The 26,765-nt window shown below is 45.3% G+C and overlaps 1 protein-coding gene across 4 annotated transcripts in view; it reads left to right on the top strand.

The window, feature by feature from the left end:
- SHANK2 (SH3 and multiple ankyrin repeat domains 2) overlaps positions 1–26,765 on the top strand; it is a 2,937,835-nt gene that overhangs the window by 1,023,250 nt on the left and 1,887,820 nt on the right. For all 4 annotated transcript variants that reach the window (XM_085643560.1, XM_085643562.1, XM_085643561.1 and 1 more), the window contains one exon: positions 2,175–2,378. In XM_085643560.1, coding sequence (XP_085499686.1) covers positions 2,175–2,378 — 204 coding nt within the window. The remainder of the gene's footprint in view (positions 1–2,174; positions 2,379–26,765) is intronic.

The following is a 26,765-nucleotide window of genomic DNA, read 5'->3' as shown; positions in this document are numbered from 1 at the left end:
TCATACGAAGCAAATTTAAAAAATATTAAGAATGAAAAGGGAAATATAATTAAGTAACGAATGGTAATATAACTTTCGACATTACAGACACCATATACATCACATTTTAAAAATGTTAGAATATTAAAGTAAAGTAAAGTAATAAGAAAATAGGATCAAAGTAAAAAATTATTGTAAATAAAACAGTGTCCTGTGTAAATGTAAATAGAACAGCTACACTTAAATGGATATTTACAAAAAAAAGATAAATAGTTAATGATATCTAAAAAAAAAAATGTAATTGACTCATCTTACATCTAAAACTGCTCTACACAAACCCATTTACTCATCAAGACACATTGCAAGTCCAAAACAAACACCCACAGCACAGCGGAAGAGGGCAGATCCAGGATGCGGGCATTATTTAGGGGCTCCTGCCAGATGTGTATTCTTTTATTCAGGTGATGCCTGTTTCCCTATTCCTTTAAAATTGCTTCAGAGGTCTTTATCTGCACCGAGTAGTACTGTATATAGACAATTACCGACAAATATACACCCATGAATATGCTGGTAGCAAATGTATTGTCTATTTGTGAATGGTCCATGTTAACGGCGCGTCATTGCCTGGCGTTGGATCTCTGGTCAGGGGACCCCTTTACGCAGCCACTCCAGGGTTTACGATTAATGTTGGGGCCACAACTGAAGCATCACCGCTATTGTCCTTAACTCCGGAGCCACAGCTGCACTACTCGACTTAATAAGCTATGTAGCTAACCTTTTCAATTACACAGCACGGCCTTGGTATAGACTCTATTGGCCAGAGCATATCATGGTCCATATCGTAGACCCGTGCTTGCCAAGCCTTGGTCTTCATTTAAATAGACCACGCTCAGTGACACAACCATCCCCCAGGTCTATCCTTCACTCCCGAATGGACGCTAGTATCCACTAATAGGGTCAAAATGCCGTCGACAAAAACAAAGAGACACATCATCATTTTGTGCATGGAGCACAGTGTGTATTTATCCTTCGAGCATTACTATGTGTCATAGTACTGGCTGTCTCTTCAGACAGACAGTCTGTCTGGCTGTTGATGCTCACATAGTTGGTCACTCTGCTCTTTTTTGGTTTTGTGTTTTTTACCACTTGGGGTGCTTCTTGAAATCTTCTCACCACTCACTTCATTGCAAATGCTATCATTTTTATAATGTGTGGCTTGAAATAAACTTCGATGTGGCTGAATCGGATTGGATAGTGAGATACAGGTTGTTTGTCACTTGAATTTGAAAAAAGAGAGTCTTTACAGAAAAATTATCTATTTCATTATACAAAAATATGTAGAGCAAGTCTGCAGAGAAGTCTGTGCCATCATATTGTGTTTATAAATGTGTTCTATATGAACACTTGTTTCAGTTGCTACTTTGATACCCAGGTTCACGTGGACATATTGGGATGCTCTCATTCTTTACGACTAACCTGAATAAAACCTGCCTTCGGAGGGACTTCACCTGGCTATTTTGGGCAGCACCACAGACTTTTCACTTCTTGTGATATGGCACATATGTTTCACTTTTCATTGGCGGTGCAACCCAACCGGGTCAATGACAGACTAACCTGCCCACTTTACTGCAGGCTTGGCCTGAGAAGCTTTACTTTATCTTCCATTGCTCATCTTGTCGGCTGTGCTGGAAAAATAGTGCCGCCCCTTCTGTAGTATTTTTACCATGAAATGCCCTCATAAATCAGGGAAATAGTAGGTGTTAAGATACCGTAGTGAAAACAGCTTCAGTGCTGCGGGAAGAGGGTACATTTGCACCTGATTTCGCACCCGATGGTCATTTATTGGGAGTAATGTTATGATCAGGCAATCGCCACCTTTTAAAGTTGGCAATAACTTCTGTGCGAAACCAGAAGACACAATTCACGTTCAGCTCCAAAAAGAAGAAATACGAAAATTGTGAAAATAGTGTTTGCATCCACTTTATTCCTTTCTCTTGGTATAATTAACCACTTTGGTGTCTACATGTGAAGTTCTCCCAGGTCCACACTAACCTATAAGTATGAATGAAGATGTTGCACCGCTCTCTTTAGATCCTAAGTGTCAATAAATTGCTATGGATTTTGCAGATACATCTATCCAAGAATGCCAGGCTTAAAAACTCATTGGTAACAATTTATACCTTACTATTTTGCAGAAATGCATCCGTTTCAACCCAGAGGCTACTGTGTGGGTCGCAAAACAGCGGATACTGTGCACCCTGACGCAAGGTCTTAAAGACGTCCTGAATTATGGCTTGTTCCAGCCAGCCAGCAATGGACGCGACGGCAAGTTTTTGGACGAGGAGCGACTTCTGAAGGAATACCCCCAGCAGATGAGCAAAGGGGTCCCTTGCCTGGAGGTAGGTCTGCAGGGATGAGGCCGCTTTCTCATGATGTGCTGTGTATCAGTGTATTGCAGAAGTCCTCCCCACAGCAGCTTGTTGCATTCTATCTATAAAGGTACTCATAATATCCACATACACATGGACATAATTACACTGGGATCATTAATTGGCTGAATTGATGTGTCTGCTTCAGGAGACAACAAGGCACATCTGTTCCTCCATCTGTAAGAGCAGAGCGCCCTGGGACTTATTTCCAAGAATGATATAAACTGAGCTCAGCCTCACACGTCAAAGCAGAGAACATATGGAGAAATGTCGGCAGAGATTACGAAATATTGTGTTCCGGTGTGATCTTTTTCTGAGCTTGTCTATTAGGTATGCTCGGATTGCAGGGTTTCTCGGTGTGCAGCTGTTAGTTTCAATAAATCAGTCAAACGTGCTTCCTCCTGCACCGCTCCACGCCTCCATAGCCTTACACTCACAGTCTAAGGCCCTCGAGAGTCTCGTCGCCTCTAAAGCTTGGTTGAGAGCTCTCAGCAGGAAGTGTGCCCACGGCTAAACAATAGTTAGGCTTCGCCTGAGCGAGTCCCAGCCAGTAAATGAAGTGGATGAGTGTAAAGCGATGCGCGAGACATACAGTGCGGAGTGACAGGGAGAGGAGGGCGGGGCGGGTGAGCACGCGCCTCTCTACTCTGAGACTCATTAGCGTTCAATGCGATGATACCTCCTGGCCAAGTAAACAAACACAGCTCTGTATTGTCATATAGAACAACCCCTCCCTGATGTGCTTATTTAAATCTGTTGCCTCTTTGGCTGCCAAGAGAGAACGTCTACTCTAACAAATCGCCCAAGCACATGGCACTAAAAGGGCCTGTGTTTACCAGAAGGAATTATTTTTAGGATGCGCGCCGAGCCTTCTGTTACCTTCTGTTCCTGCAGAGGAAGGCCGCGCGAGGATCTGGGTGTACTAGTTTGTTTTTGAAGTTAACAATGTATTTGCCTTTTGTACATATTGCATTTACTATGTTTTTAGACAAGCAAAGTCCTCGTTTACATAAATACTGTAGCATACTGTGCATACATGGAATGGTTGTAAGTCAAGGAGAACGGCAGCCCGTGCATTATATACATTATGCCCCTTGCATTTGGGAGAGAGTGGAGTGGTGGGGAGTATGTTAAGAAGACTGGATGGGCATTATCAGCCAATGTCATGCCGAAGCCCGTGAATGGTGCATTTTTAGGTCTCGCCTGACCCAGCGCATGCGCTGATCTGGCGAGACTTTTTGAGAGGGCTCCAAAAACTGCTACCAGGCCAGCCTAGAGCTACAGTGCGTGTGCTTTACCGCGATTACCTTCACTTTCGCGGCCGCACGGTCGCTTTGATGTTTGATCGCAATCACTTTCACTTTCCCGGCTGCTTGGCATAGCCAATAGGTCTAGCTTTTGGGACCTTATAAGTATTTAGTTATGCAACTGTTGGATGGCTAAACACTTATAAGGTCCCAAAGGCGAGACCTATTGGCTATGCCAATGCTTGTTCTAGGGTGGTCGTCAATGCTAAAATTGAAGTTCAAAGGTCGACTGGGAGTGTTTTCTCATAGAAAGGCCCCAATGTCTTTAACAGCCATGATGGTGGGAAGCTGCTTGTGGGGTGACAATGCACATAGTCATTGTAGGGTACAAAGTGCCAGGTGTTGTGTCCATCAGGCAACCTGCTCCTCATGTTAAGATTCTGGCAGATACGGTTTGTCTTGTTGACAGGGCATCCATGTCGCGAGTCTCCAGGCGAGTGCTGTATACGATGCCGACATGAGTACTAGACTCCTTGGGTTACACAGAGCCACTACTAATGGCACTCAATTTAACATGGGTGGTTCCCATCCAGATGGCCAGGCCATGACACTGCTTATAGTAGTTGAATATATGAATACAGCATGAAGTTGGACGCAGCAGGATGCAGTGCAGGTAGCCCTGAACTTTAAATTGACACTTAAACCCAGTCTAGTGGCAAATTAACCTTACTCTACTCAGCCATCTTTTTATGTGACCATCATCACTTCGCTCCCCAAATCACACTAAAACCAACATATTATGCCTTCCATGTAATGTGCCATCACTAGTCAACCACTCCATCGAAGTTTGGGATTTAACCTTCACTCAATTTCCAGATAAATGTTTTTTTACAGAGACATGGCTGAATGCCTCCTACCTTCCGGCCGTCATATTAGCTATCCCTGACAACTATCAGGTGGAGGCATCACCATAGTTTTAAAAACTCGCTCAAATTCTCTTGGATCAATATTCCATCACAGATTGAATGGAAGTGGGTCTTTTTAAAATTACTCTTTCTGCTATGGAAAGTTGGAGGGGGCTTTTTTATATCGCCCTCCTGGGTCTAAGAAGCGATTTAGCCAACGCTTGATGGAAGAAATCGATACCCAAGTAGTCGCCACCAACACTTTGCTACTCCTGGCTGATTTTAACCACCATGGAGAAGATCTTGCCAATCCTGAGGTAGCGCAGCTAGTGCCAGATATGGAAACTTTAGGCCTCTACCAATGAATAATTGGCCCCACACACCAAGCAGGACATTCTCTGGATTTACTATTTACTAACAGTGAGATAATTACTTGTGCAATGCCCTGTCTCTAACCTGGACTGATCATCAGTAATTTTTTTTCATAGTCAGCTACCCTCACAAACCAAGTCGTTGGACAGCACGAGAAAGGGGAAAACCTTAAGAAGGCCACTCTTTCTCCACAGACTGTTTTAGCAAGATGTTTCGTTCGGCTTTACCACCTAGCGTTTCTGATGTAAACACTTCATTAGAAAACTTTAACAGAGCTTTGAATACAACAAAATCATGCCCCACTGCTCCATGGTTTACCACCAAACTTATAAACAGAGAAATCAGCTTGTTAAACACTTTGAGAGAAGATGGCATAGAACCACAAATCTGCAGGACAAAGATGCTTACAAACTAGCTTTGTTCTAGGTACCACTGTAATATTCGATCCGCGCATGGGCTTTTTATTCCCAACCAAATCAAATAGGAAGGAAACACACTGAAAGTTCTTCCTAAAATTATTCTAGATTTTAACAACCCTCAGACATGTTCACAGCCCTCTTTTGCCTCACAGGAACTGTGTGACTCTCTCGCCATGTTTTTCCAGGATAAAACCTGCCAGATCTATCTAAAATTCAATTCCTAGCCCACCTCTGACACAGACACACACTCTGTAGGGAGACCTACCAGTGAGTAGGTGAGACTCCCATGTTAACTCAGATTGAGCCATGTTCGCTGGAAGAAGTCCAGCGGTCTTTGAGTTTGGCCAAGTCAGGCCCCCTTTCCGATGTTTGCCCACCCAAAATGTTGCCATCTTTACTTAGATATCTCCCTCCGGCCAGTCAATCAATTTTCAACCTTACGGTGCAAACAGGCACTAATTCCTGTGATTGGAAAGTTGCGAATGTTTTACCGATTCTGAAGTAAACCAACCAAGACCCGAATATTCTATCTAATTATCACCCTATATCATTGCTACCCCTTCTGGGCAAACTGCTAGAAAGATTAATTAATAACCAACTAACAGCTTATCTAGAAAAGAATACAATTCTGCACTCTTCGCAGTCTGGTTTTAGACCAGGTCACAGCACTGAAACGGACTTGCTGGCAGTTACCGATTCTCTAAGACATGCTTTAGATGCAGGTACCCCTTCCATGCTAGTGCTGCTTGGTCTCTCCCTACCTTTTGATGTGGTCTCTCAAGCTAGACTGCGGTAGACGCTGCAGGAGATTGGCATACGGGGGAATGCACTCAAATGGCTTCATAACTTCCTGATAGATCCCAAACTATCACTCTGGGCCCCTACACCTCCGGCAAGATGTGTCCGGATAAGGGTGTGCCACAGGTCCCCTGTTGCAAAGATTGTGTAGCCTTTTGGAATCATTTCTATGACAACAATACGCAATTGACTCTCACTTTTGATACTGACTTAGATTCATCAACTAAAGATCATTTCATGAAAGGAATGCTAGCCATCTCTGTGTGGATGACTGACAATTACCTACAATTAAATCCGGACACAACTGATGAGATCCTGCTGTTTCGCAAAGCCAGCTCTATGTGGTCTAATGTGTGGTGGATCTCCCAATTAGGAGCAGCCACATCCCCAAACAAGCTGTTAAGAATCTGGGTATAAAAATTGATCAAGACCTCTCTATGAAAGCCCATATTTTGGACACCATGGGCATGTGTTTCCATAATACACAACTCCTCCACTGGATCTTTTCCTTTCTACCACTCTCTCCGAGAAGAACTTTAGTTCAGGCCTAAGTAGTCAGCTGACTAAATTTACGGGAGCTCTCTTTTAGCAGTAGCCTCTCAAACGCTCGTGGCTAAACTCCGAGTGGTGCAGAATATGGCAGCTAGACTCATTTACCATCTTCCATTGGGTACTCTGTCCGCTCCTTCACTGAAGTCGCTTCATTGGCTGCCAGTGAAGGAACAGTGCATCTATAAGATCTGCTGCTTCACACACAAGGTGATAAGGGGCAATGGCCCCGGCTATGTCCAATAGAAAGTTAAGTTGTATGTTCCCACCAGAAACTAAAGATCCAAAAACATGTTGTGTGTCCCCCGACATCTCCTTGTCTAGATGTGGAGGGAGATATATTTCTTATGTGGCCCCCTGTCTTCTGGAATAGACAGACTCCCTGTGCACATTTGTGCTTGTTTGAACTACTGCCAATTTAGAAAACTATTGAAAGCCTTCCTCTTTTAATGAGCTCTTTGTTATGTCTGCTATGGTGTGCGTCGCCGAGATGTCCCCAGCTGATTCGAGCACTATAAAAAAAAACTGTTGGAATCGCTGTGAACTTGTTCTCACTGGTACCTTCACGTAGAATGTCGTGACTTGCCAACCATCTTGGCTCTGTTTTTATGTGAGGTGTATATGAGACTGCATGTGAAGTGGCATCCTCCATGAATGTATGTTGCCCCAAAGGTTGTGGAGTGCCCATTAGGAATTAGTGGAAGTCAGGATTGCTGTCTCACATTGTCCTTGAGTGTATCCATGAGTGGCTTAGCTTCCCTCCTTGCTTGCTTTTTGTACAGATTACCAGCTTCAGTCCTTGTCTTGTGGGAAGGAAAGCAGGGACCTCAAGTTATTCCCTGGGCTTGGTTCCAGCAGGTCAGCCTGTGACCTGGCCAGAGCAATAACCATACACATGAATGACTGAAATGCCCAGGCCAAGGCTGCACACCTTCTAGAAAAGGAATGAGCTGCCTGTCATCTCATCCAATGTATTATGTTGCTGGAAAGGAGTTCTTATGGAAGCAATAAATCTAGCCCAGGTCTGAAGAAGAGACTCTGCTTCTGCTAAGCAGAAATCTAGGAAGTAGACTACCCTACATGACAAGGACCTGCCCTGTTCATCTAAATCCTCAGTTTAGCTGTAAGAACATTACTATGAGGAGGTCAGGGAAGCCAAGGCTCCTGAGATCGGGAGCCTGCACCTGCTATCCATCCAGATTTGTACCCTTTTGTGAGTGTTTCTGTGAGAAACTGGCCTGGTATATGATGTCCACTAATGTAACTGTGCACCTTGCACCAGTCCAAACAACCCTTATGGGGATTTACAAGGTCTTAGACAACCTTAGAATGCTCTCCAAGTGGTAGCTGTGGAGAGCATCCTTCAGGCTTAGTCCAGAAGAAGTGTAAAGCAGCTTGTTTTACAAGAATACAATCCTATTGTATTGATTAAGTGAAAAACAGACACACAAGGTATTTATAAAAATAAGTATTTATTAAATAACACTCTCTAACATGTTTAGATATCTCCTACTCGGAGATAAACACAATTCACACAATACTTTGCAACGAAACACAGTAAATAGCACAGAATACATAGTTGACCCTAGGGGGGGACCAAACCATATACTAAGAAAGAGGTATAAGAACCACAACTCGGGTCAAGACAAACTCGAGAGGATGTAGAAGTTCTGGGGACCCAAGGAACCACCCAAGGTGAGTAGATAGGGACCCCACGGAGAGCGTGTGCAGTGTCGGAACACGACCGCGTGCTCCGTACAACTCTACGTGTAAGTCACGGTTGGACATTTAAAGTTTAAGGATCCTTCCCAGTGGACCCAAAAGAAACCACATGGAAGACAGATGGTTGGAGAGCCACACCACCTGTGAATACCCTAGTATCCATGTTACCTACACCAAGGAAGCTGGGTGCATAGGTGGGAAGTGGTTTCGGAAACTGTAGTCGAACCCAATGGAGAACTTCTGGAAAGTGCCGCTGCTGAAGGGAAAAGGTTTCAGTAGAATCCAAGGATGGATTCTAGTTGAGAGGTACCTGTAAGCATAGGGGACAGAGTCTATGTCACTAAGGAGTGACCAGGAGACTTGGAAGACTAATACCCTCCTATGTCAGGTGTTGCAGGATGGATGAAGATGACCTTGACTCTGCAGCTGTGAGGACCAGGCGATGCTGAGGAAGACCAGGAGCCATGCACAAGCTGTCTCATGTCGGATGTCGAGTGCTGAGGGGTTGGTGTCTGGTGGGAGCACCAACAAGCCTTGGCAAATGCTACCAACGCAATGTCGGGACAAGCGAGGTCTAGGGGATTCACCAAAAGCAGGTGAGTCAGGGCAGGACCGAGCAATCAGGGGAGCCCAAAGAAAACAAAGGTGACCCACAGGCCAGGGGCACCGAAGTAACGAGTTGACCTCAAGCAGTTCACCAAAAGATGCAGACCACGATGTACACAATGCGGTGTGTCTGAAGATTCTGGTCACTGGAGGTGCTTGAAGTTGGGGCAACTTGGAGACCCAAGATCTTCTTGGAAGGAAGCCAAAAGGCTTTTGGAACTGCAAGTTGATGAGGTGCACTGGGGTTCGGTTATTGCAACCCCCACAAGGGATACTGACCTCAAACTTAGTGAGAGGGCAGGGCAGGCTTCAGGAGCTGTGGAAAACCACCACCTGTGTTGCAGAACCTTACGGAGTCCAGAGGAGATCAGGATCAGCAGACCTGTTGACTTAGTTGCGGTGCCTGCAAATGGCAGGGAGTGACTCCTTCACTCTAAGGGAGAATCCTTCAGGTGTCTTTGATGCCCATAGGCCTTGGAAGGTTCCTGTATGGTGCACAGGCACAGACGAGGCAGCAGACTGTAATGGAGACACAGTTGAGCCCAAACAAAGTCCAGAGTGTCCAGATGTTAGAAGTAGAAGTGGTGTCTGATCTGAATCTTGCCCACGACCACTCTAGGGACCCACCCACAGTTAAGCCCTTAAGTTCCATAAGGAAAGGGTTAGGAAGATTCAGGGGACCATCCCAGGAGAAGGTCTAGACAGGGGGGAGGTTACTCCCATGTCCCTTTTCCAGTTTCGGGCCAGAGCGGGAGCCAATGGCTCCCAGAGCTGGTTTGAACTGGACTATGCATGGGGATACCAAATGTGCCCCTCATGCAGACTGGGAGACGCTGGAAGCACACCCACTCTGCCCCAATACACTAAATCCTGTCTGGGAGGTGGCCACACCTCCCTCTGACAGGATGCCTATAGTTATGCCTTCACCTGCTCGAGTTTGACTCAGCAGCAGGAGGGCAGAATCATGTCTCTGGTCAGCAGCAACCCTTTTGTGCTGTCCGGGTCAAGAAGGCTGGTAGTGGGAGCACTGAGAGCCTAACGGAGGGCTCTTTCAATGCTTAGAGTCATACCTCCCACACCGTCTACAGTATGGGGTATGAGTCCAACATGTTTGATACCAAACATGATAGAATTCATTGCAGACAGTTTCGAGATGCTCATTGTGTAATTACACGGTGCCCCTCTATAAAGTATATGGCTGCTTCACTTACAACTCGGTAGAATGGACTCCGTAGGCTGCACGGGTATCCTGCTCATGCAGGGGCACCTTCACACTTAGAACCAAGCACCCTGCCTTTAGGATTGCAAGGGCCTGCTATAGGAGTGACTTGTAGGTTTTAAGTGCAGTGACCCCAGATATAGGAAACCTATATCTTTCGTAAATGGTGCTAGCACCAGCTTAGACAGGCTGCAATGGCAGGCCTGTAGTTCGATTTTGAATGGTCTCCCATGGGTGGCATAATGCATGCTTCAGCCAATGGGGGACCTATGAGGTACCTATGCTCTGGGTACCTTAGTACCATATACTAGGGACTGATAAGGGTATCCCAGTATCCAATCTAGGATGTACCAAAGAACTGAACATACCAATTTAAGGGAGAAAGCAGAGAGACTGGGGTCCTGATTAGCGGAATCCCTGTCAGACTAGTCAAAAACAGCTTAGCACCAGGTAGAAAAATGGGGGTAACCATGCAGAAGGAACCTACCTTCCTACAGTTTCCCAAAGTCTACATGCTTCTGTTGACCTGCCCAAAATATTTCTGTGCATCAACTCACTCTGCAGCACTGGAGATCATGTTAAGCCTGTATGCCTTCACCTGCTGGGCCATGCACTTGCACTGCATATGACACTGATGATTATTGGAGTACCGGTGCGCCTGCACCACGCATTGCAGTAAACCTACACTGCATGCAGCACTTACGACTAGGGATGGGTATAACTTGTGTAATGTTCTGCAGCTTCATTAAATACAATGACACAATTTTACAGCAAAATTACACAAGGAGTGTAACCTAGCATTCAGTCCCCTTTTTCTTAGTGCATAATACACCCTCACGTCCAAAATGAACCTGAGGATGCTTTTTCTGCTAAAAATGTGAGGTAAATACAACAGAATACGAACAGCAGCAGCCAGCAGTCACTAAGTTCCTGTGCCTGTGCTCCTGTGGTAAGATATTGTGCCACGTTACGTTAATTACCAATATTACTGATTGTTCTGGCGTAGTTACAATTTCTCCTAGGTCTACTTATGACCATGTGAGGCCTGTATACCTGCAACCTGGATCACTACGGTCCTTTTTCTTCTATCTAAACTGATGCTTCAAAGTTCCTCGTGTTGACTGGCTGCTCATGTGCCTCAGTCCTAGTGTCACTGCCCACCATTGCTGCCCACAGACTCTTGCTACACCCTGGGACTTCTTTTCGCCACCGTCTGACAGTTCTAGAGTGAGTGATCACTGATGACCAATACTGGTAGGGTAGCCAAGTCTTTGAACATAACCCCTATATTATACTCCTGTATTATATGTTAGAAATGGAGGTCTCTAGTAGGCAGAGGCATGCGCTTTTGTCCAAGTGGGGACCCTTGCTTCTAGTCAGGGTAAAGGGCATACAAACTTTAGATAACCCCTGCTCACCCTCTTGGTAGCTTGTCACGAGCAGACAGGCTTATCTCAAAGGCAATGTGTAAAGTATTACACTCACTGTATTACACTCGTAATACAGTGAAAACACCACAAACGGACACCATAGCAGCTTAGAAAAATAAGTAATCTTTATCTAAACCAAACAAGACCAAAACAACAAAAATCCAACATACAGGTAGTAAAATACGACTTTTAAAACAGTTATTTCAAACATAGAACTTGTAGCAAACAAATTGTTCCTCCTGGGGCTATTCCGATGTTGCTACAGGCAATAATTCAAAGTACAGCACAGACGGCAAGGTGTACGGCATCGGACATGGAGTCACACGGACCCCCAAACAACAGTACCTTGGAACGTAGTCTATGGACGATGCACCGCGTTGTGGAGTTGAGGCGTCGGTGCCGAGTTCGAGGCCGGCTCCCTGGCTGCCACGGGGGAGGCGAGGCATCGTGTCCATGAGGAGGCGACATGTCGAGTCCAGGACAGGGGAAGACTGTTGCATCAGCGGTGAGGCATTGGTTCCGGTGAAGTGATGTGTAGTTAAAGACTCATGCAGTCACCCTCAGCAGTTATCGGCTCTGCGATAATGGGACGCAGACGTCTGTATGCTTCATAGGGCTTCGGAGCTGCAGTGCAGGCAGGGTTGTGCATTGTTTACTTCACAAGCGGTACCCCCAGCCTCGGTGCAGGATGCGGCATCATAGAGGCATCACTGACAGCGTTGGAGATTGTTTTTCTTGCTTCTTTTGGGTTTCTTCCAGCTCCCAGCAGCATGAACTACCTCCAGAGGCCCAAACCTGGAATGGGCACCTTCTGGCAGGTCAGAACTTCCAGCAGTAGGGTTCAGGGGTACTGGTGGTGAAGTCTTTGTGTCCCTGAGACTTCAGAACAGGAGGCCAGCACAGACAAGCCCTTCTAGATTCTCCTTCAAGGAGGTTTCTCAGCAAAGTTCTAGTCTTTGTCCTTTCCGTGGCAGAAGCAGCAACTTCAGGCCAATCCCACACAGCACACATCAAAGGGGCAGTACTCCTCCTCACAACTCTCTAGCTCCTCTCCTTGGCAAAGGTTCCTCTTTAGTCCAGAAGTGATCTAATTCTCTGGGGTGTAAGGTCCAATACTTATACCCCATTTGCTGCTTGTGACAAGGGTCTCTGAGCTCATTCCAAACCAGTTCTGACCTCTTTGTCCCAGCTTTACTACAAGAGATAGAGCCAGCATTGTGCAGAGGAGACCCTGACTATTCAGGTGCTAGTAAAATCTCCTCCCAGCACTCTAAAAGCAGTCAAGGCCTATTCAGCTCAGCTGTGAGTCATCCAGGAAAAGCAGGACACACCTCAACCCCCCCTTGTGGCTGACTACAGTGAATGAACATACACAGCCCCTATCACTCCAGAACCAGGCAGTGTGAGAAAGTGCCCTCTTTATTGCATGGTATGCCCTCACTTTTTGCTGAATTGCTGATGTGCTTTGACTGAGTGTGCCCTGGGCCAATCAGGTACCCAAGGCCTGTGTTCCTTCCCTAAAACTGCATTGAAGCCTAAACCCAATTGGCATCTCTGGCCACATGTCAGCCCCTGGTAAATGGTACCATAGGTACCCAGGGCACTGTGACCAGAGAAGGCCCCTAAGGGCTGCAGCACTTATTGTGCCACCCTTAGAGGCCCTGTACCCTGACGCACACACACTGCCTTTGCAGGCTGTGTCTTGATGCAGAACAAAACAAAGAGTCGACATGCCACACATCTGTGTGTGCCATGCCCACAAACCACTGCACTGACATACATCAGGTACCCCTCTAGCTGGGTGCCCTATGCCAGTGGTGAGGGTACAGGTGCATGAGCCCTGTACCCCTACAGTACCCAGGTCCATTCCTGGGCCCTGTAAGTGCAGTGCTGCCATTAAGAGTATATGGTGCTGGGAGGTTGTCATTACGAACTCCACAGCACCATAATGGCTACACTGAAGACTGGGAAGTTTGTTATCAAACTTCTCAGCACATTAAACCCACACTGATGCCAGTGTGGGATTTAATGTAAAATGCACCACAGAGGGCATCTTAGAGATGCCCCCTGGAACATGACCAACTACCAGTGACCTGACTGAGTGACTGCGCAGGCTGCCACCACCAGACATGTTTCTGCACCTCTGGGTCGAGAGCCTGCTGCTCTCGGGGGGCCTGAAACAATGCACATCCTGGTGTGAGGTGCCAAGACTCCTCCCCCAGGATGGGCAGGGTTCACGAAGCAGAAGCTTCAAAGGCATGCAGCCTTTGTGAGCCTCTCCAGACCATTTGCTGCTTTCAGCAACTGGTCCCCACTGGTTCTACCCCCCATTTTGGGTGGGAGAACCGGCGGTAAAAACAAGTGAGGAAGAGAGGTGTACCCACCTCTGCCAACTCCACCCCTAAGGTGGGGGAGGCGAGGTGAAGCACAACCTTGTGTCCCTGCCATCTTGAGGATGGGGTACCCAGCCAACCAGGGACAGGCTCCTGCCCCCTCCCACTGGAGAGTGGCAGAATAAGGGGTGTTACCCACCCCAGGGAAGGGGCCCATTGGTCCCTGTCCTTCACCTACCAGTAACGCCTCTAAATTTAGTATTTAGGGGCACCCTGAACCTTCCTTCCTCAGATTCAACAACCGCAAGAAAAAGAGAAGAAGAAGGACGCGAAGCCGTGCAGAGCTAACAAGAGGACGACACCCATTGACTTGGCCCCAGCCCTACAGGCCTGTCTCCCCTCGAACCTGCTCCTGCAAAACCATGGCGTGTTCAGCGGACAGCAACCTCAAAAAAACCCGGAGGACCTGCTTGTCTTCAATTTTCAAGATGTTTCTCCTGTGAACACCGGACGTGTTTGAACTGCAGCTTCTGGTGCTAGCCAGGAACTGCGAATCCCGCCCACTCTGCACCCGCCGAACCCAGCCCAAGCTTGAGTGGAAAAATACCATGAGTAGGTCTCCCCAGCGATCCTGACCCGAGATCCGGCGACCCCTGAACTGCCTCAAGCCTCCAGATGACGCCTGCAGCCTCAATCCAGAGGACCCCCCCACCGCGACTAGAACGGGTAAGAAAATCTGATGTCCCAAGGCACCCCGGCACCCGACACCCCACAGCCTTGTGTGCCCAACCCAGCAGTGCCTAACCAACCCTCACCATCCCAACTTACCCCTCGAGGTGGTGGTCACTCCTGGAAGATCCTCATCCCCGAGCCTGCAGTGTTTCTATGTCCCGGAGAATCTCCATTGAAATCAACAGGGCAACCAACCTCAAAACAACACCCTTCACCCGGCCGCCCTAGTGCCGGTGAGGTTACCCCTTTTGTGCTAACCTGGTCCCCAACTTGCCCTGAGCTTAACCCTAGGAGCTTTGCTCCCACAACCCTGTGGCCTGCTTGCCAGCAGCCACCAACTGAAGAACCAGAAACCTTATGGGCCTGGTGGCGCAGGGTACGCCTCAATCTCCTGGGTTCTCCTGCTTCAGCTAACAGAGACACGAGGACACTGTCGGTGTAAAAGATCAGATTTTATTAGCTGCAGCTAGTACAGTTGTCCTAGAAGTACACACGGTATGTTTTCAGGAGACTGCCACTTCACTCCGTGGCGCACAATCTTTTATAGTACATAGGTGACATATACATTAACGAAGGACACACCTAAAACATACATGAAAAACCAATAAGAATAGTCTGAAAGTAAGCCAGAGCCAATAGAATGAATTGGAAAACAAAAGTATCGAGTAACCCGAAGAAGCCTCTCCTCCAACTGTGTTTGCCACCCCTCCCCACAGGTTAAGGTATTAACGTGTCTGTAACTGACTTGCAGGTGGCGAGATACGTTTGTGTGTTTTGGAGGACAGTTGTGAAACGAGAGAATACGAGCAGAGGACAGCGAAGGCCAGAAGATGAGATAAAGTCAGAAGAGAATAGTGTGAAGCAACAGATAGTTGAGACAGGGATTAGAAAAACCAGACAGGGATTAGTGTACTCGGCTAGTCTCTAACACCAGCTTTGTAAACAGAGGCACAAGGCTATTTTGACACAATACTGCAGGAAAAGCAGAAAAGACTTCGTTCGTCGTACTGCCTGAGTGAGGGCAACACAAAATGGCGGCGGAGCACAAAATGGAGGCTCAATACGATCGTGATCAAAAATCGAATTTCCTCAGACCCTCCTTTTGCCAGATCTCAGGCAAGATACACAGACTCACGTTAATCTAAGTCGATGTCGATGGCCATGAGGTCGTTGAGCTGTTGCTGTAACATCATTCTAATATTCTCTGTTCTTTGTGTCTTAGGTTTTGGGATGAACACAGTAGCACAAAGGTCGCAGATGGCGGGACCACAGTGCATACAAAGACAACAAGAGAAAACGATGGCTAAAACCATACCAAGGAATGTTAGCACTTTCCAACCCCATTTGGACAGTAGTCCCCAAAACCATCCCAATAAAGACCAATCTCCTTCGCCCTGATGAATCGACTCCGAGATTATATGTAATTTAGAGATGGCCTGGTATACTGTCGGAGCATAATCAGGTATATAAATACAGCAACTTGATTTGATCAATTTACAGACTCCACCACGATCTGCAAGAATAACATCTAAGGCAACTCGGTTCTGCAAAGTCATAAGACGATCCGCCTGTAGTTCCGCTGTAATATTACTCAAAGCCCCTACAGTGATGTCTATGGCAGTCTCTACAACACAAACCAGTTGTCTCATATTCCTGCTGTTTGCCATAGGACCCCAAAAAGGAAGAAATCCTTTTAGGAAGTCTCCTCCCTCTTGTCCTGCTGTGTCTTTGGAATCAATAATTCCTCTGCAATATCTGTTTTTATGAAAATTTGAGGAAGCAGTGTATGTAGGGGGAAGAAGAAAAGCTATATAGCAAGTTCCAGAAAATCAGTCGGCAACCACGTATAGGCTCTATCGTGACAGATGAAATACGTGCCCTGCGATGGCACTAACGGCGGCGAATTTTGAGATGAGTGGATGTAAGTATGGGAACAAAAGCTTTTTCTCTGTTCGGTGTCAGTAGTTTGGCCATTTATTTGCAAACAGAAATTGCCTTGATGAGGTATTGGTGGAGATTTTCGCTGTTTAACCTTATCACTAAGGCTAGTGATATAATGAGTGACGTTCCAATTAGTATATGCTTTTCTCTCATCAACAGAAATTTTACTATTTTCCATGATTTTAGTCATAGCTACCATTCCATTTATCAATGAACTATGACGTATGGTGTAATAGCTGGATAAACAAATTATTGTAATATTCAATTCTTCTAACGAGTTCATGTTGAGGAAGTGTATGAAATAGATGCGGAGATATAGTAGAATAAGAAGGCACAGTAATAGAAGAAGGGACAACTTTTTGCTGCATAGCATTAACAATCCAACCTGTACACACCAACAAAATACACAATAATATAAAAACACATAAAGTTATACCACAACGACTGTATATTATTTTACAATGATTGTCTTTCATTTTGTTCCTTCTCTCTCTTTCGCCTAATGTAGTTTCCATCTTCTAAATGGATGCTCACGGCAATCTTCCTTAATCACTTGGTCACGATTGTCTGCCGTCCTATGACACTGCAAGTCCTGCAGGCCTATTGCCACTACTCAGGTCACAACCAAGACTCCTACCGTGACCCTGCAACCGGGATAGAAACTACATAGAAGAGAGAATCTCAAGTTTTCTTCTTCAGTCTGGGTCTTAAATCGTAATGAGCCTTATCAGGTACAGTCTGATCCTGAAACAATGTTCGTGGATTTGTGGCATTCAGACGAAAATGTGGTGGTACAGCTTCTTGGAGAATGTCGTCATTTTCTTTCTCTGACAATGTTCCATTCAAGCGTGCATCACTAAAGGGTATGAATCGTGGAACCTTCTCGCTTTCAGAGTCACTTATACCCTTACGGACCCACTGATCAAAGGGCAAAGGCAAAGGAACCTTCTTGCAGTGCACGCCGTGAATCCAGTTCTTCTTTCCTTCAACCTTCACTGCTGTACGAGTGGTCAAGAGAACCTGACGGGGTTCTCTCCAACGAGGCTCCAAATTCTTCGTCCTTTGGAAATTCTTCACACAAACCCAGTCACCTGGTTGGATGGAATGACCTGAGTCTGTGGAGGCCTCTGGCAAAGCGCTCTGAACCTGTTGATGGAGAACACGCAATTTAGTTGTGAGGTCGTGCAAATAATCAATCAACATCGGATATGGCAAGTCTGAATACTTTTTAGGGCGAGGGACTCCCCATATATTAGCTGGGCGTCCGAAAACTATCTCATAAGGGCTAAGTCCCAAACGAGAATGCACAGCCGTTCTGGTGGATAGAAGAGCCAAAGGTGGGGCATCGGGCCAACTAAGGCCTGTACTAGCCTGCACTTTCGCAAGCTTAAGCTTTAAAGTACCATTGTAGCATTCCACTAGACCCGCTGACTGTGGATGGTTTGCCGCATGGAACTTCTGTTTTATACCAAGACCTGCACAAACTTTTTGCATGACTTGGCCCACAAATTCACTCCCATTGTCACTCCAGACAATGCGCGGCAAACCAAATCTAGGGAAAAACTCTTTTAGAAGTACTTTGGCTGTAGATAAAGCAGTATTGTCTTTCAGGGGGTAAGCCTCTATCCATCTGGAAAAGGCACATACCACCACTAGAACATACTTGAGATTGTTGCATCGTTCCATGTGAATGTAATCGATTTGCAACACCTCAAATGGATAGGTCGGAGGAGCAAAATGACCTGCTGGAGTTGGGGTTCCCTTTCCCGGATTGTACATTAAGCAAACAATGCAATGTTTCACTACATTGTCTGCACACTTTGGGATTCCTTCGTTTTGCCATACTGGAGCCAGAAGCTTGCATATTCCTTTCGCACTTAGGTGGGCTGGACCATGCGCCATAGAAACTACAGGTAGTACATAAGCGTCTGGTAACAGCCAACGTTGGTGCTCGGACAATTCCACCCAACATCCCATCTCGTCTAACATTCCTGTACTTTCTTTCCACCTTCTCAATTCTTTCTCTGTAGCCTCTTCTTGAATTGATTTCACACTTTCTACTGTATCCTCATACATTCCTCTTTCTCTGACCCAATTTGCAGGGCCCGCGACATACATGCGACTTGTAGCATTTCTGGCTGCCTTTTTCGCTACCTCATCCGCAAATGCATTCCCGCGACCAACATCGTCAGTAATCTTCTTATGTGCACTACACTTCACAATTGCTATCTGGGTAGGCAAAGCAAGTGACTCAAGAAGGTCAGTCACCAACTGATCATGTTGTATCTTAGTACCGTGGGAAGTAAGGAATCACCTTTCTTTCCACAAACGTCCAAAATTGAACGCCACACCAAAAGCGTACTGGCTATCGGTATACACGTTCACTCTTTTTCCTTTGGATAACACGCACGCTCTGGTTAAGGCTATCAGTTCAGCTGCCTGAGCTGAATTATGTCTGATGCGTGCTGTTTCCACGATTGTATGCAAGGTAGTAACAGCATAGGCTGAAGTTGTTTCTCCATTAGGAAGCTTAAAACAAGAACCATCTACCCATAGCATTCCATCCGGATTCACTAATGGCGTATCTGTTAAGTCAATTCTACCTTTTGTCTCTTCCTCAGTACGGAAGAAACAATCATGTTGTTCTTGAACACCTTTCTCTTCTGGAAGAGGCAACAAAGTAGCTGGATTTAAAGTGTTACATCGTTTGATATGCATGTGACTAGCCCAGAGCGTCAGCTCATATCCAGACAAACGAGCACTCGTAAGATGCTGTGGTTTTGTTCTGTTCAGCAAAGTATCCACTGCATGTGGCACCATAACAATGAGAGTATTATCTAGCACCACTCCAGCCGACTGTCGAATGGAAATTGCTGCTGCTGCTGTCGCTTTAAGACAACTAGGCAATGCTTTAGCTACTGGATCTAACGTAGCCGAAAAATAGGCACATGGTCGTTGTTTATCTCCAAATCGCTGTGTTAAGACTGACAACGCACAACCTTCTCTTTCATGAACATTGAGTGTAAAAGGTTTACTGTAATCAGGAGTACCTAGTACAGGAGCGGAACACAGAGCAGCATGTAAGTCAGTAAAACTCCTCTGACATTCGTCAGTCCATGGAAGGGGCTGAGGCGTATCTTTCAAAGTGAGTGCCAACAAAGGTTTGGCCAACAGAGAGAAGTTAGGGATCCACTGCCTACAATAGGAAGTAATGCCCAAAAAGGCACGTACCTCTCTTTGTGTGGATGGCAAAGACATTTGCGCAATTGCTTGGATACGTTCTGGGGTTAATCGTCTTCCCTCCTTTGATAAGAGATGACCCAAGTAGGTAACCTCTCGACGAACATATTGTAGCTTAGAAGGTGAAACCTTATGATTAAGATCGGATAAGTGTCGCAACAATGCAACCGTCACATTCTTACATATATCCTCTGAATCAGCAGCGATTAACAAATCGTCCATGTACTGAATGAGAGCGGCACCAGACGGCAAGGAAAAAGCATCAAGATGACATTTCAGAGCTTGACTATAAATAGAGGGACTTTCACAATAGCCTTGAGGTGCGCGCTTGAACCGGAAGCTTCGGCCTCCAAGAGAGAAGCCAAAAATATCCCTACTCTCTTCGGCAATGAGAATACTAAAGAAAGTATTTTTCAGATCGATAATAGAAAACCAAACCGCTGTAGAAGGTATCACAGTCAACAGTGCAGTGATATCTGGGACAACAGGAAACTGTGGTACAACAATTTTGTTTACCTCCCGAAGATCAATTACAAAGCGATAAACAGGAGGCTGAGAAGGATCAGTGCGTTTAAGAACAGAAGGAATAGGGCTATTACATATGTTACCTCTCGTTTCCTCAACCACATCCTTCTGAATCAAATCATGAATGATTTCCAAATGCGCTCTTTCACCTTCAGTGGAAATTCTATATTGAGGAACGCGTGGCAATTCAGCATTAGGCTTGAGAGTAACAACATAAGGTGGAATTTCAAGACAACCAACATCATTTGGACCCGTAGCCCAAAGCGTTGTAGGAAGAGAGAGCAATTCAGGTGGGAATTGATCTTTAGACAAATACATTGGAGAAGTCAGTTTCTGTCCTAAAGTAAGATATACACCAAAAGGAGAGCAATATATCGTTGCATGCAATCTTTTCAATAGATCCAAGCCCAATAGATTCTCGCCGCAACCATTCGTTAAGAGAAGCGGAACTTCTAAATCATAAGGGCCAATTGAAATAGGCAAAGGGCAAGAAACCGGATTACGAACTGGGGCGCCAGAAAAACCTACAGATACATTCGTTAAGCCAGACAAAGGTGCCCCAGGGAGTTTAGAATGAATGATAGAACTTCTCATCGCACCAGTATCTAAAAGAAATGGCTCTGAAACACCCATTGTAGTGACATTAACATAAGGTCCATTCTGATCTACTGGAATCGCCACAACTCCCTTACTTTGTCCATGGCTGTCCTAGTTAGCATGAAGACTTTCATTCTCGCCTTCAACATAACAATCCTCATTGTAATACTGTGTAGACCGAGCGTTTTGCTGATCAAAGTAGTTCACGGAATTAGAAGGAGGAAGGGAACGCTGTTCTTGGGTCAACATACCTCGACCTCTACCTCTGTTTGCTGGCTGGAGGCCACCACGACCTCGTGGAGCAGATAGTGTCCCATTGCGCTGTAATAAAACCGGACAACTATTCTTAAAATGGCCTTCCTCCCTACAATAGGCACATTGATTAGGACCTAACAAAGGTCGCGGAATATATGGCTCAGGCTTTTGATACACCCTCTGAAACTGTGGAGGCTGTTGAAACTGGGGCTGAGCATAACGAGGAGGATAAGCCTGTTGCAAGAGAACCTTAGTTTTCAATTCTTTAGTCTTTTTCTCTTGCTTATCTTTTTCTTCTTTATCTCTATTTTCATAATATTGAGCAGTAGCCAATATCTGGGCTGAAGAAGAAACAGCCCATGAACTCTCGGAGTCTTTCAACTTATGTGACAGCTCGGGAAGCAAATTAAATACGAACTTATCTACAAATAATCGCTGTCCACCCTCCGTAGTCATGTCCTGACCACTGTGATCAATGAATGTCTCCTCGAAACGAGTGAAGAAATCGGAGACACTCTCATCTTTCTTCTGTTTACACGCGGCTAGTTTATCCCAGTTAACTCTCAAGGCAGGCATCATCGTTTTCATTAATGTAATAATCCTACCAGGGAGTTCTGAAATCAAAGCATCAGGCTTCGCACCACCCACTTGGTCTCTATCTGCGGCAATTATAGCATCCCAGTCTCCACCTAATTCTTGGGCATGATTCTCTTTACGAATCCTAGCCCATAACACTTGTGGGACTACATTCCCCATCAACATATCGATATCTGCTAAATTCATGATGCAGGCATCAACAGTCTGTGACAACTCTTTATAATAACCTGCAGGGTTCTTACGAGGATCCGGTAGAGACTGTTTAAGAGCCAAAACTTCAGATCTTTTCCAGGGGACATGTACACATATTCGCTGGAAGTGAGCAGGAATAGCTTGATTAGCACCTGCTGCTGCAACCTCTTCTGTCAACCTAACTGAGGTATCGTAGTCAAGAAAAGTCTGTGAGGTAAACAAGGTTCTAAAGGTAACAAGTGTCTTTACAGCGTCCTCAACCTTAGAACCCACAATGAGTCCCTTATCAAAATTAGCTTGAATATCTAACAGACCCTGAGGAACTGAACCCAAGTCCATATCCTCCCATCCTTTAACAAGAGTATCACACATAACATTGAAAACATATCTCTGCGTAGGCGCATTCCACTGTGAGAAGGTAGGCATATTGTCGAGTACACTATACTGAGGACCCTTCTCAATCCATTTGCGAGCGTGAGAGTCCAACCTTTCTCGTTCTTCGGAAGCTGGGAACTGACTACGAGACTGTCTTCGAGAAAAAGCCGGAGACACATTTAACGCCTCAAAGAAAGGAGATAAAAGACCAGAGACCGTATCTGTAAGTCGTTTACGCATAGACGGAGAATTGGACATAAGGATAGGGGACAAGGTATTAGGCGAACTAACTGAAGAGGAATCAGTAATTACCGGGGGAGCAGAGGGCAAAGAAGATGAAGGTAAAGGAGTTGAAGGCAAAGCTGGCAGAGGCGGCAATACTTGAGGGGTCAAATGTGGAAGAGCCGGAGCAAGCAGAGGCGCAACTGGCAGCTGAACAGGCTGTAACAACGGGGGTGCATTAGCACCTTGTACATAGGGCGGAGGCAATCTCAATAGGTGAGACATCAAGGGATCTTCCTCTAAATCTTTTCTTTTATCAGAAGGGGAAGCTGGCAACATCGGATAGCATTTATCTATCGCCATACGATGCTGTCTCTCTGAAATTTCCTTCGCATTATCAACTTCATTATCTTTAAGTTGCTGAGCAGCCTGTATAATTGTAATACCCTGTGCTTTCCTATCTCGTTTTTCTTGCTTAATTTGTCTTTGTTTGGCTTCCTTACGCCAAAGGCGGAAAGAGTCAAACATTGCCGGCCGGGATTTTCTTTTAAATAAAATAGTTTCCAAATTATCTAGTATGTCAGGCTCAAAACTACCATTTTCTGGCCATTTTAAAACACCATCATTCTTCGTGTATCGGATCCATGTCTCGTTAAAGGCAATGGGGCCAACACCATGTTTAGAATAGAGCTCATAAGTGGGAGTTCCAACCGAAGGAATCGGACAAGAGTCCTCCAGCCGGGAATCTCTATTACAACCAAAGCAACAAAGTTTCTTAAACTTAGTCAGACCAGGCATCGTTATTTTACTGGACTGTTCACAAACATCAAGGGGGTTAACTCAATTGACACAGCACAAATGTACTTACCCCTCGGCTTCGGTTATTGCAATACCCGAATCAAAGACCCAAAGAACCTAAGAACCAAAGAACCAAAGAACCTAAGGACCAAAGAACCAAATGTGGGAGCGACCCACCAATACTTAACTAAGATGTCTTCTTACACCAACAGAGGCCCGTCTATCGTCTCGCTTTACCATACATCACCAAAAAGAGGGCCAAGGCAGGGTGGCAGTCAGGGCAGCAGTCATCAGTAGCCGTCAGGAAGGAGTAACCACGCTGCAAAAGACCTTCGGACCCATTTCGACATACAGGGGTCGCTTGACGTGATTCGCGATTCCTCCAGAATTTTGTTGCGGGGTTCCTCACGACCTTCAGGCAGAACCACTACCTCTGAAGCCGCCCCACGTTGGGTGCCAGTTGAAGAACCAGAAACCTTATGGGCCTGGCGGCGCAGGGTACGCCTTAATCTCCTGGGTTCTCCTGCTTCAGCTAACAGAGACACGGGGACACCTTGTCGGTGTAAAAGATCAGATTTTATTAGCTGCAGCTAGTACAGTTGTCCTAGAAGTACACACGGTATGTTCTCAGGAGACTGCCACTTCACTCCGTGGCGCACAATCTTTTATAGTACATAGGTGACATATACATTAACGAAGGACACACCTAAAACATACATGAAAAACCAATAAGAATAGTCTGAAAGTAAGTCAGAGCCAATAGAAAGAATTGGAAAACAAAAGTATTGAGTAACCTGAAGAAGCCTCTCCTCCAACTGTGTTTGCCACCCCTCCCCACAGGTTAAGGTATTAACGTGTCTGTAACTGACTTGCAGGTGGCGAGATACGTTTGTGTGTTTTGGAGGACAGTTGTGAAACGAGAGAATACGAGCAGAGGACAGCGAAGGCCAGAAGATGAGATAAAGTCAGAAGAGAATAGTGTGAAGCAACAGATAGTTGAGACAGGGATTAGAAAAACCAGACAGGGATTAGTGTACTCGGCCAGTCTCTAACACCAGCTTTGTAAACAGAGGCACAAGGCTATTTTGACACAATACTGCAGGAAAAGCAGAAAAGACTTTGTTCGTCGTACTGCCTGAGTGAGGGCAACACAAAATGGCGGCGGAGCACAAAATGGAGGCTCAATACGATCGTGATCGAAAATCGAATTTCCTCAGACCCTCCTTTTGCCAGAACTCAGGCAAGATACACAGACTCACGTTAATCTGAGTCGATGTCGATGGCCATGAGGTCATCGAGCTGTTGCTGTAACATCATTCTAATGAGGGCAACACAAAATGGCGGCGGAGCACAAAATGGAGGCTCAATATGATCGTGATCGAAAATCGAATTTCCTCACAACCGGAGCCCCCTATCCTCCATAGGATAACATTGGGCCTCAACACTCTGCACCCGGCCGCCCTAGTGCCACTGGGGGTGTAACAACAGTGCATCACTGACCATGGGAGACCCCTGAGTCTTACCCCAGAACCCTAACTCAAAAGACCGATTACCTACCTGGAAACCGATAACCTCTTTTTCCTCATAGAATAACATTGACACTTTTTCTCCCAAAAAGTGTTGACTTTTGAAAACTGAGAATATTCCTTAAACATCACCCGATTAACCAAAATGCATTTTCTCAACTGTTTTCAGGAAATGTCCCAATGCTGAATCTAGGTATCCAGCACTGAGTAAGGAAAGTAACGTTAAAGTAACTTAGCTGCAAAGTGAATTTCCTACTACAGGATAACATTGGTGATTCTATGTGAAAAAGTTTCTAAGTGTCAACTTTTGAAATACAATAATGTTCTTTAAAAATCGTACCTCTAACAAAAACACATTTACTCAACTGTTTTCAGGAAATGCCCCGGTGCTGAATCTAGGATCCAGCACTGTTAGTAAAAGTAATCCAATAAGTAATTTATTTGCTTTTTCCTGTAAAAGCTTATTAATTCCTATGTACTGAGCCTACTAAGTTTGTGCATTGCATTGCAACCCCTGTAAACTCGAATTGGTACAAAGTCCTACTATCTTTTGAAGTATTTAACAGCATCTTGTAGCTGAAAAGTATTTACATGCTTACCTGTGCCAGGCTTGCTTGGTTCTAGAAATAAAACAACAGTATATTTTTTGATACAAAACAATTGGTCGAGAGTTCAGTTCTTGAGTGTGTGAATTAATTTGCTGACTGAGTGTGTACATCAAATGCTCAACACTGTCCTCTGATACTGCCTTACTGCTCGACCAAGCTACCACTTTAGAGAGTAAGGTTCTATCTAAATTTAACCTCTGCCAAACCTCTGGACATCATTGGACTCTATACACACTGTACCTCACTTTGGTGCAGTATATATAGAGCCAGTTTCTTACAGGGAGTCAATACACAAAACAGCAGAGGCACACAGAATGGTTAAACATGAAAATGCCTACTTTCTAGTAGGCGCATTTTCAAACACACAATTTAAAAACCATCTGCCTAGAAAGATGTGTTACTAAAATCTAAGTACAGCGAGCCTAAACTTTATTTCTCTATCTGGTCTCAATGGAAAGTTATACTTGTAAGATGTTACAAAGTAACTGCCATGTTAGCCTATAGGACAGATAGCCTTTCAATAGTGAAAAACTAAATTGGCAGTATTTCACTATCAGGGCATGTAAAACACCAGCACATGTCCTACCAGTTACATAGATTTACATGTAAGAAAAGGGAATGTTAGGGCCAGGCAAGTGGGTGCACTTGCCAGGTTGACATGACAGCTTAAAACTGCATGCACAGACACTACAGTGGTAGGTTTGAGACACCTTTACAGGGCTATTCATGTGGGTGGCACAATCAGTGCTGCAGGCCCACTAGTAGTATTTGATTTACAGGCCCTGGCAAACTTAATGCACTTTACTAGGGACTTACCAGTAAATCATATATGCGAATCATGGCTAACCAATTATAATCATAATTTACACACAGAGCATATGCACTTTAGCTCTGATTAGCTGTAGTAAAGTCCACCGAGTCCTAAAGCTCATAAAAACAGGTCAGGAAGAGTAGGAGGGAAAAGCAAAAAGTTTAGGGCTAACCCTCAAAAAGAGCCATTTACTACAATATGATGTGATCATATAATATTTAATAAACCTACATACCGAGCTATGATTTTGGAATGCTTATAAAACAGACATTTGTGATTGTTTGCAAAATGAGATTATCCGTTCTAATGATACCATTGATAACTGTGACTGGATAATA

Source organism: Triturus cristatus, chromosome 3_1, assembly GCF_964204655.1.
Source record: "Triturus cristatus chromosome 3_1, aTriCri1.1, whole genome shotgun sequence".
Classification (NCBI taxonomy): Eukaryota; Metazoa; Chordata; class Amphibia; order Caudata; family Salamandridae; genus Triturus; species Triturus cristatus.
Note: the sequence above shows the minus strand (reverse complement) of the source record. Positions and strands in the feature narration are given on the sequence as shown.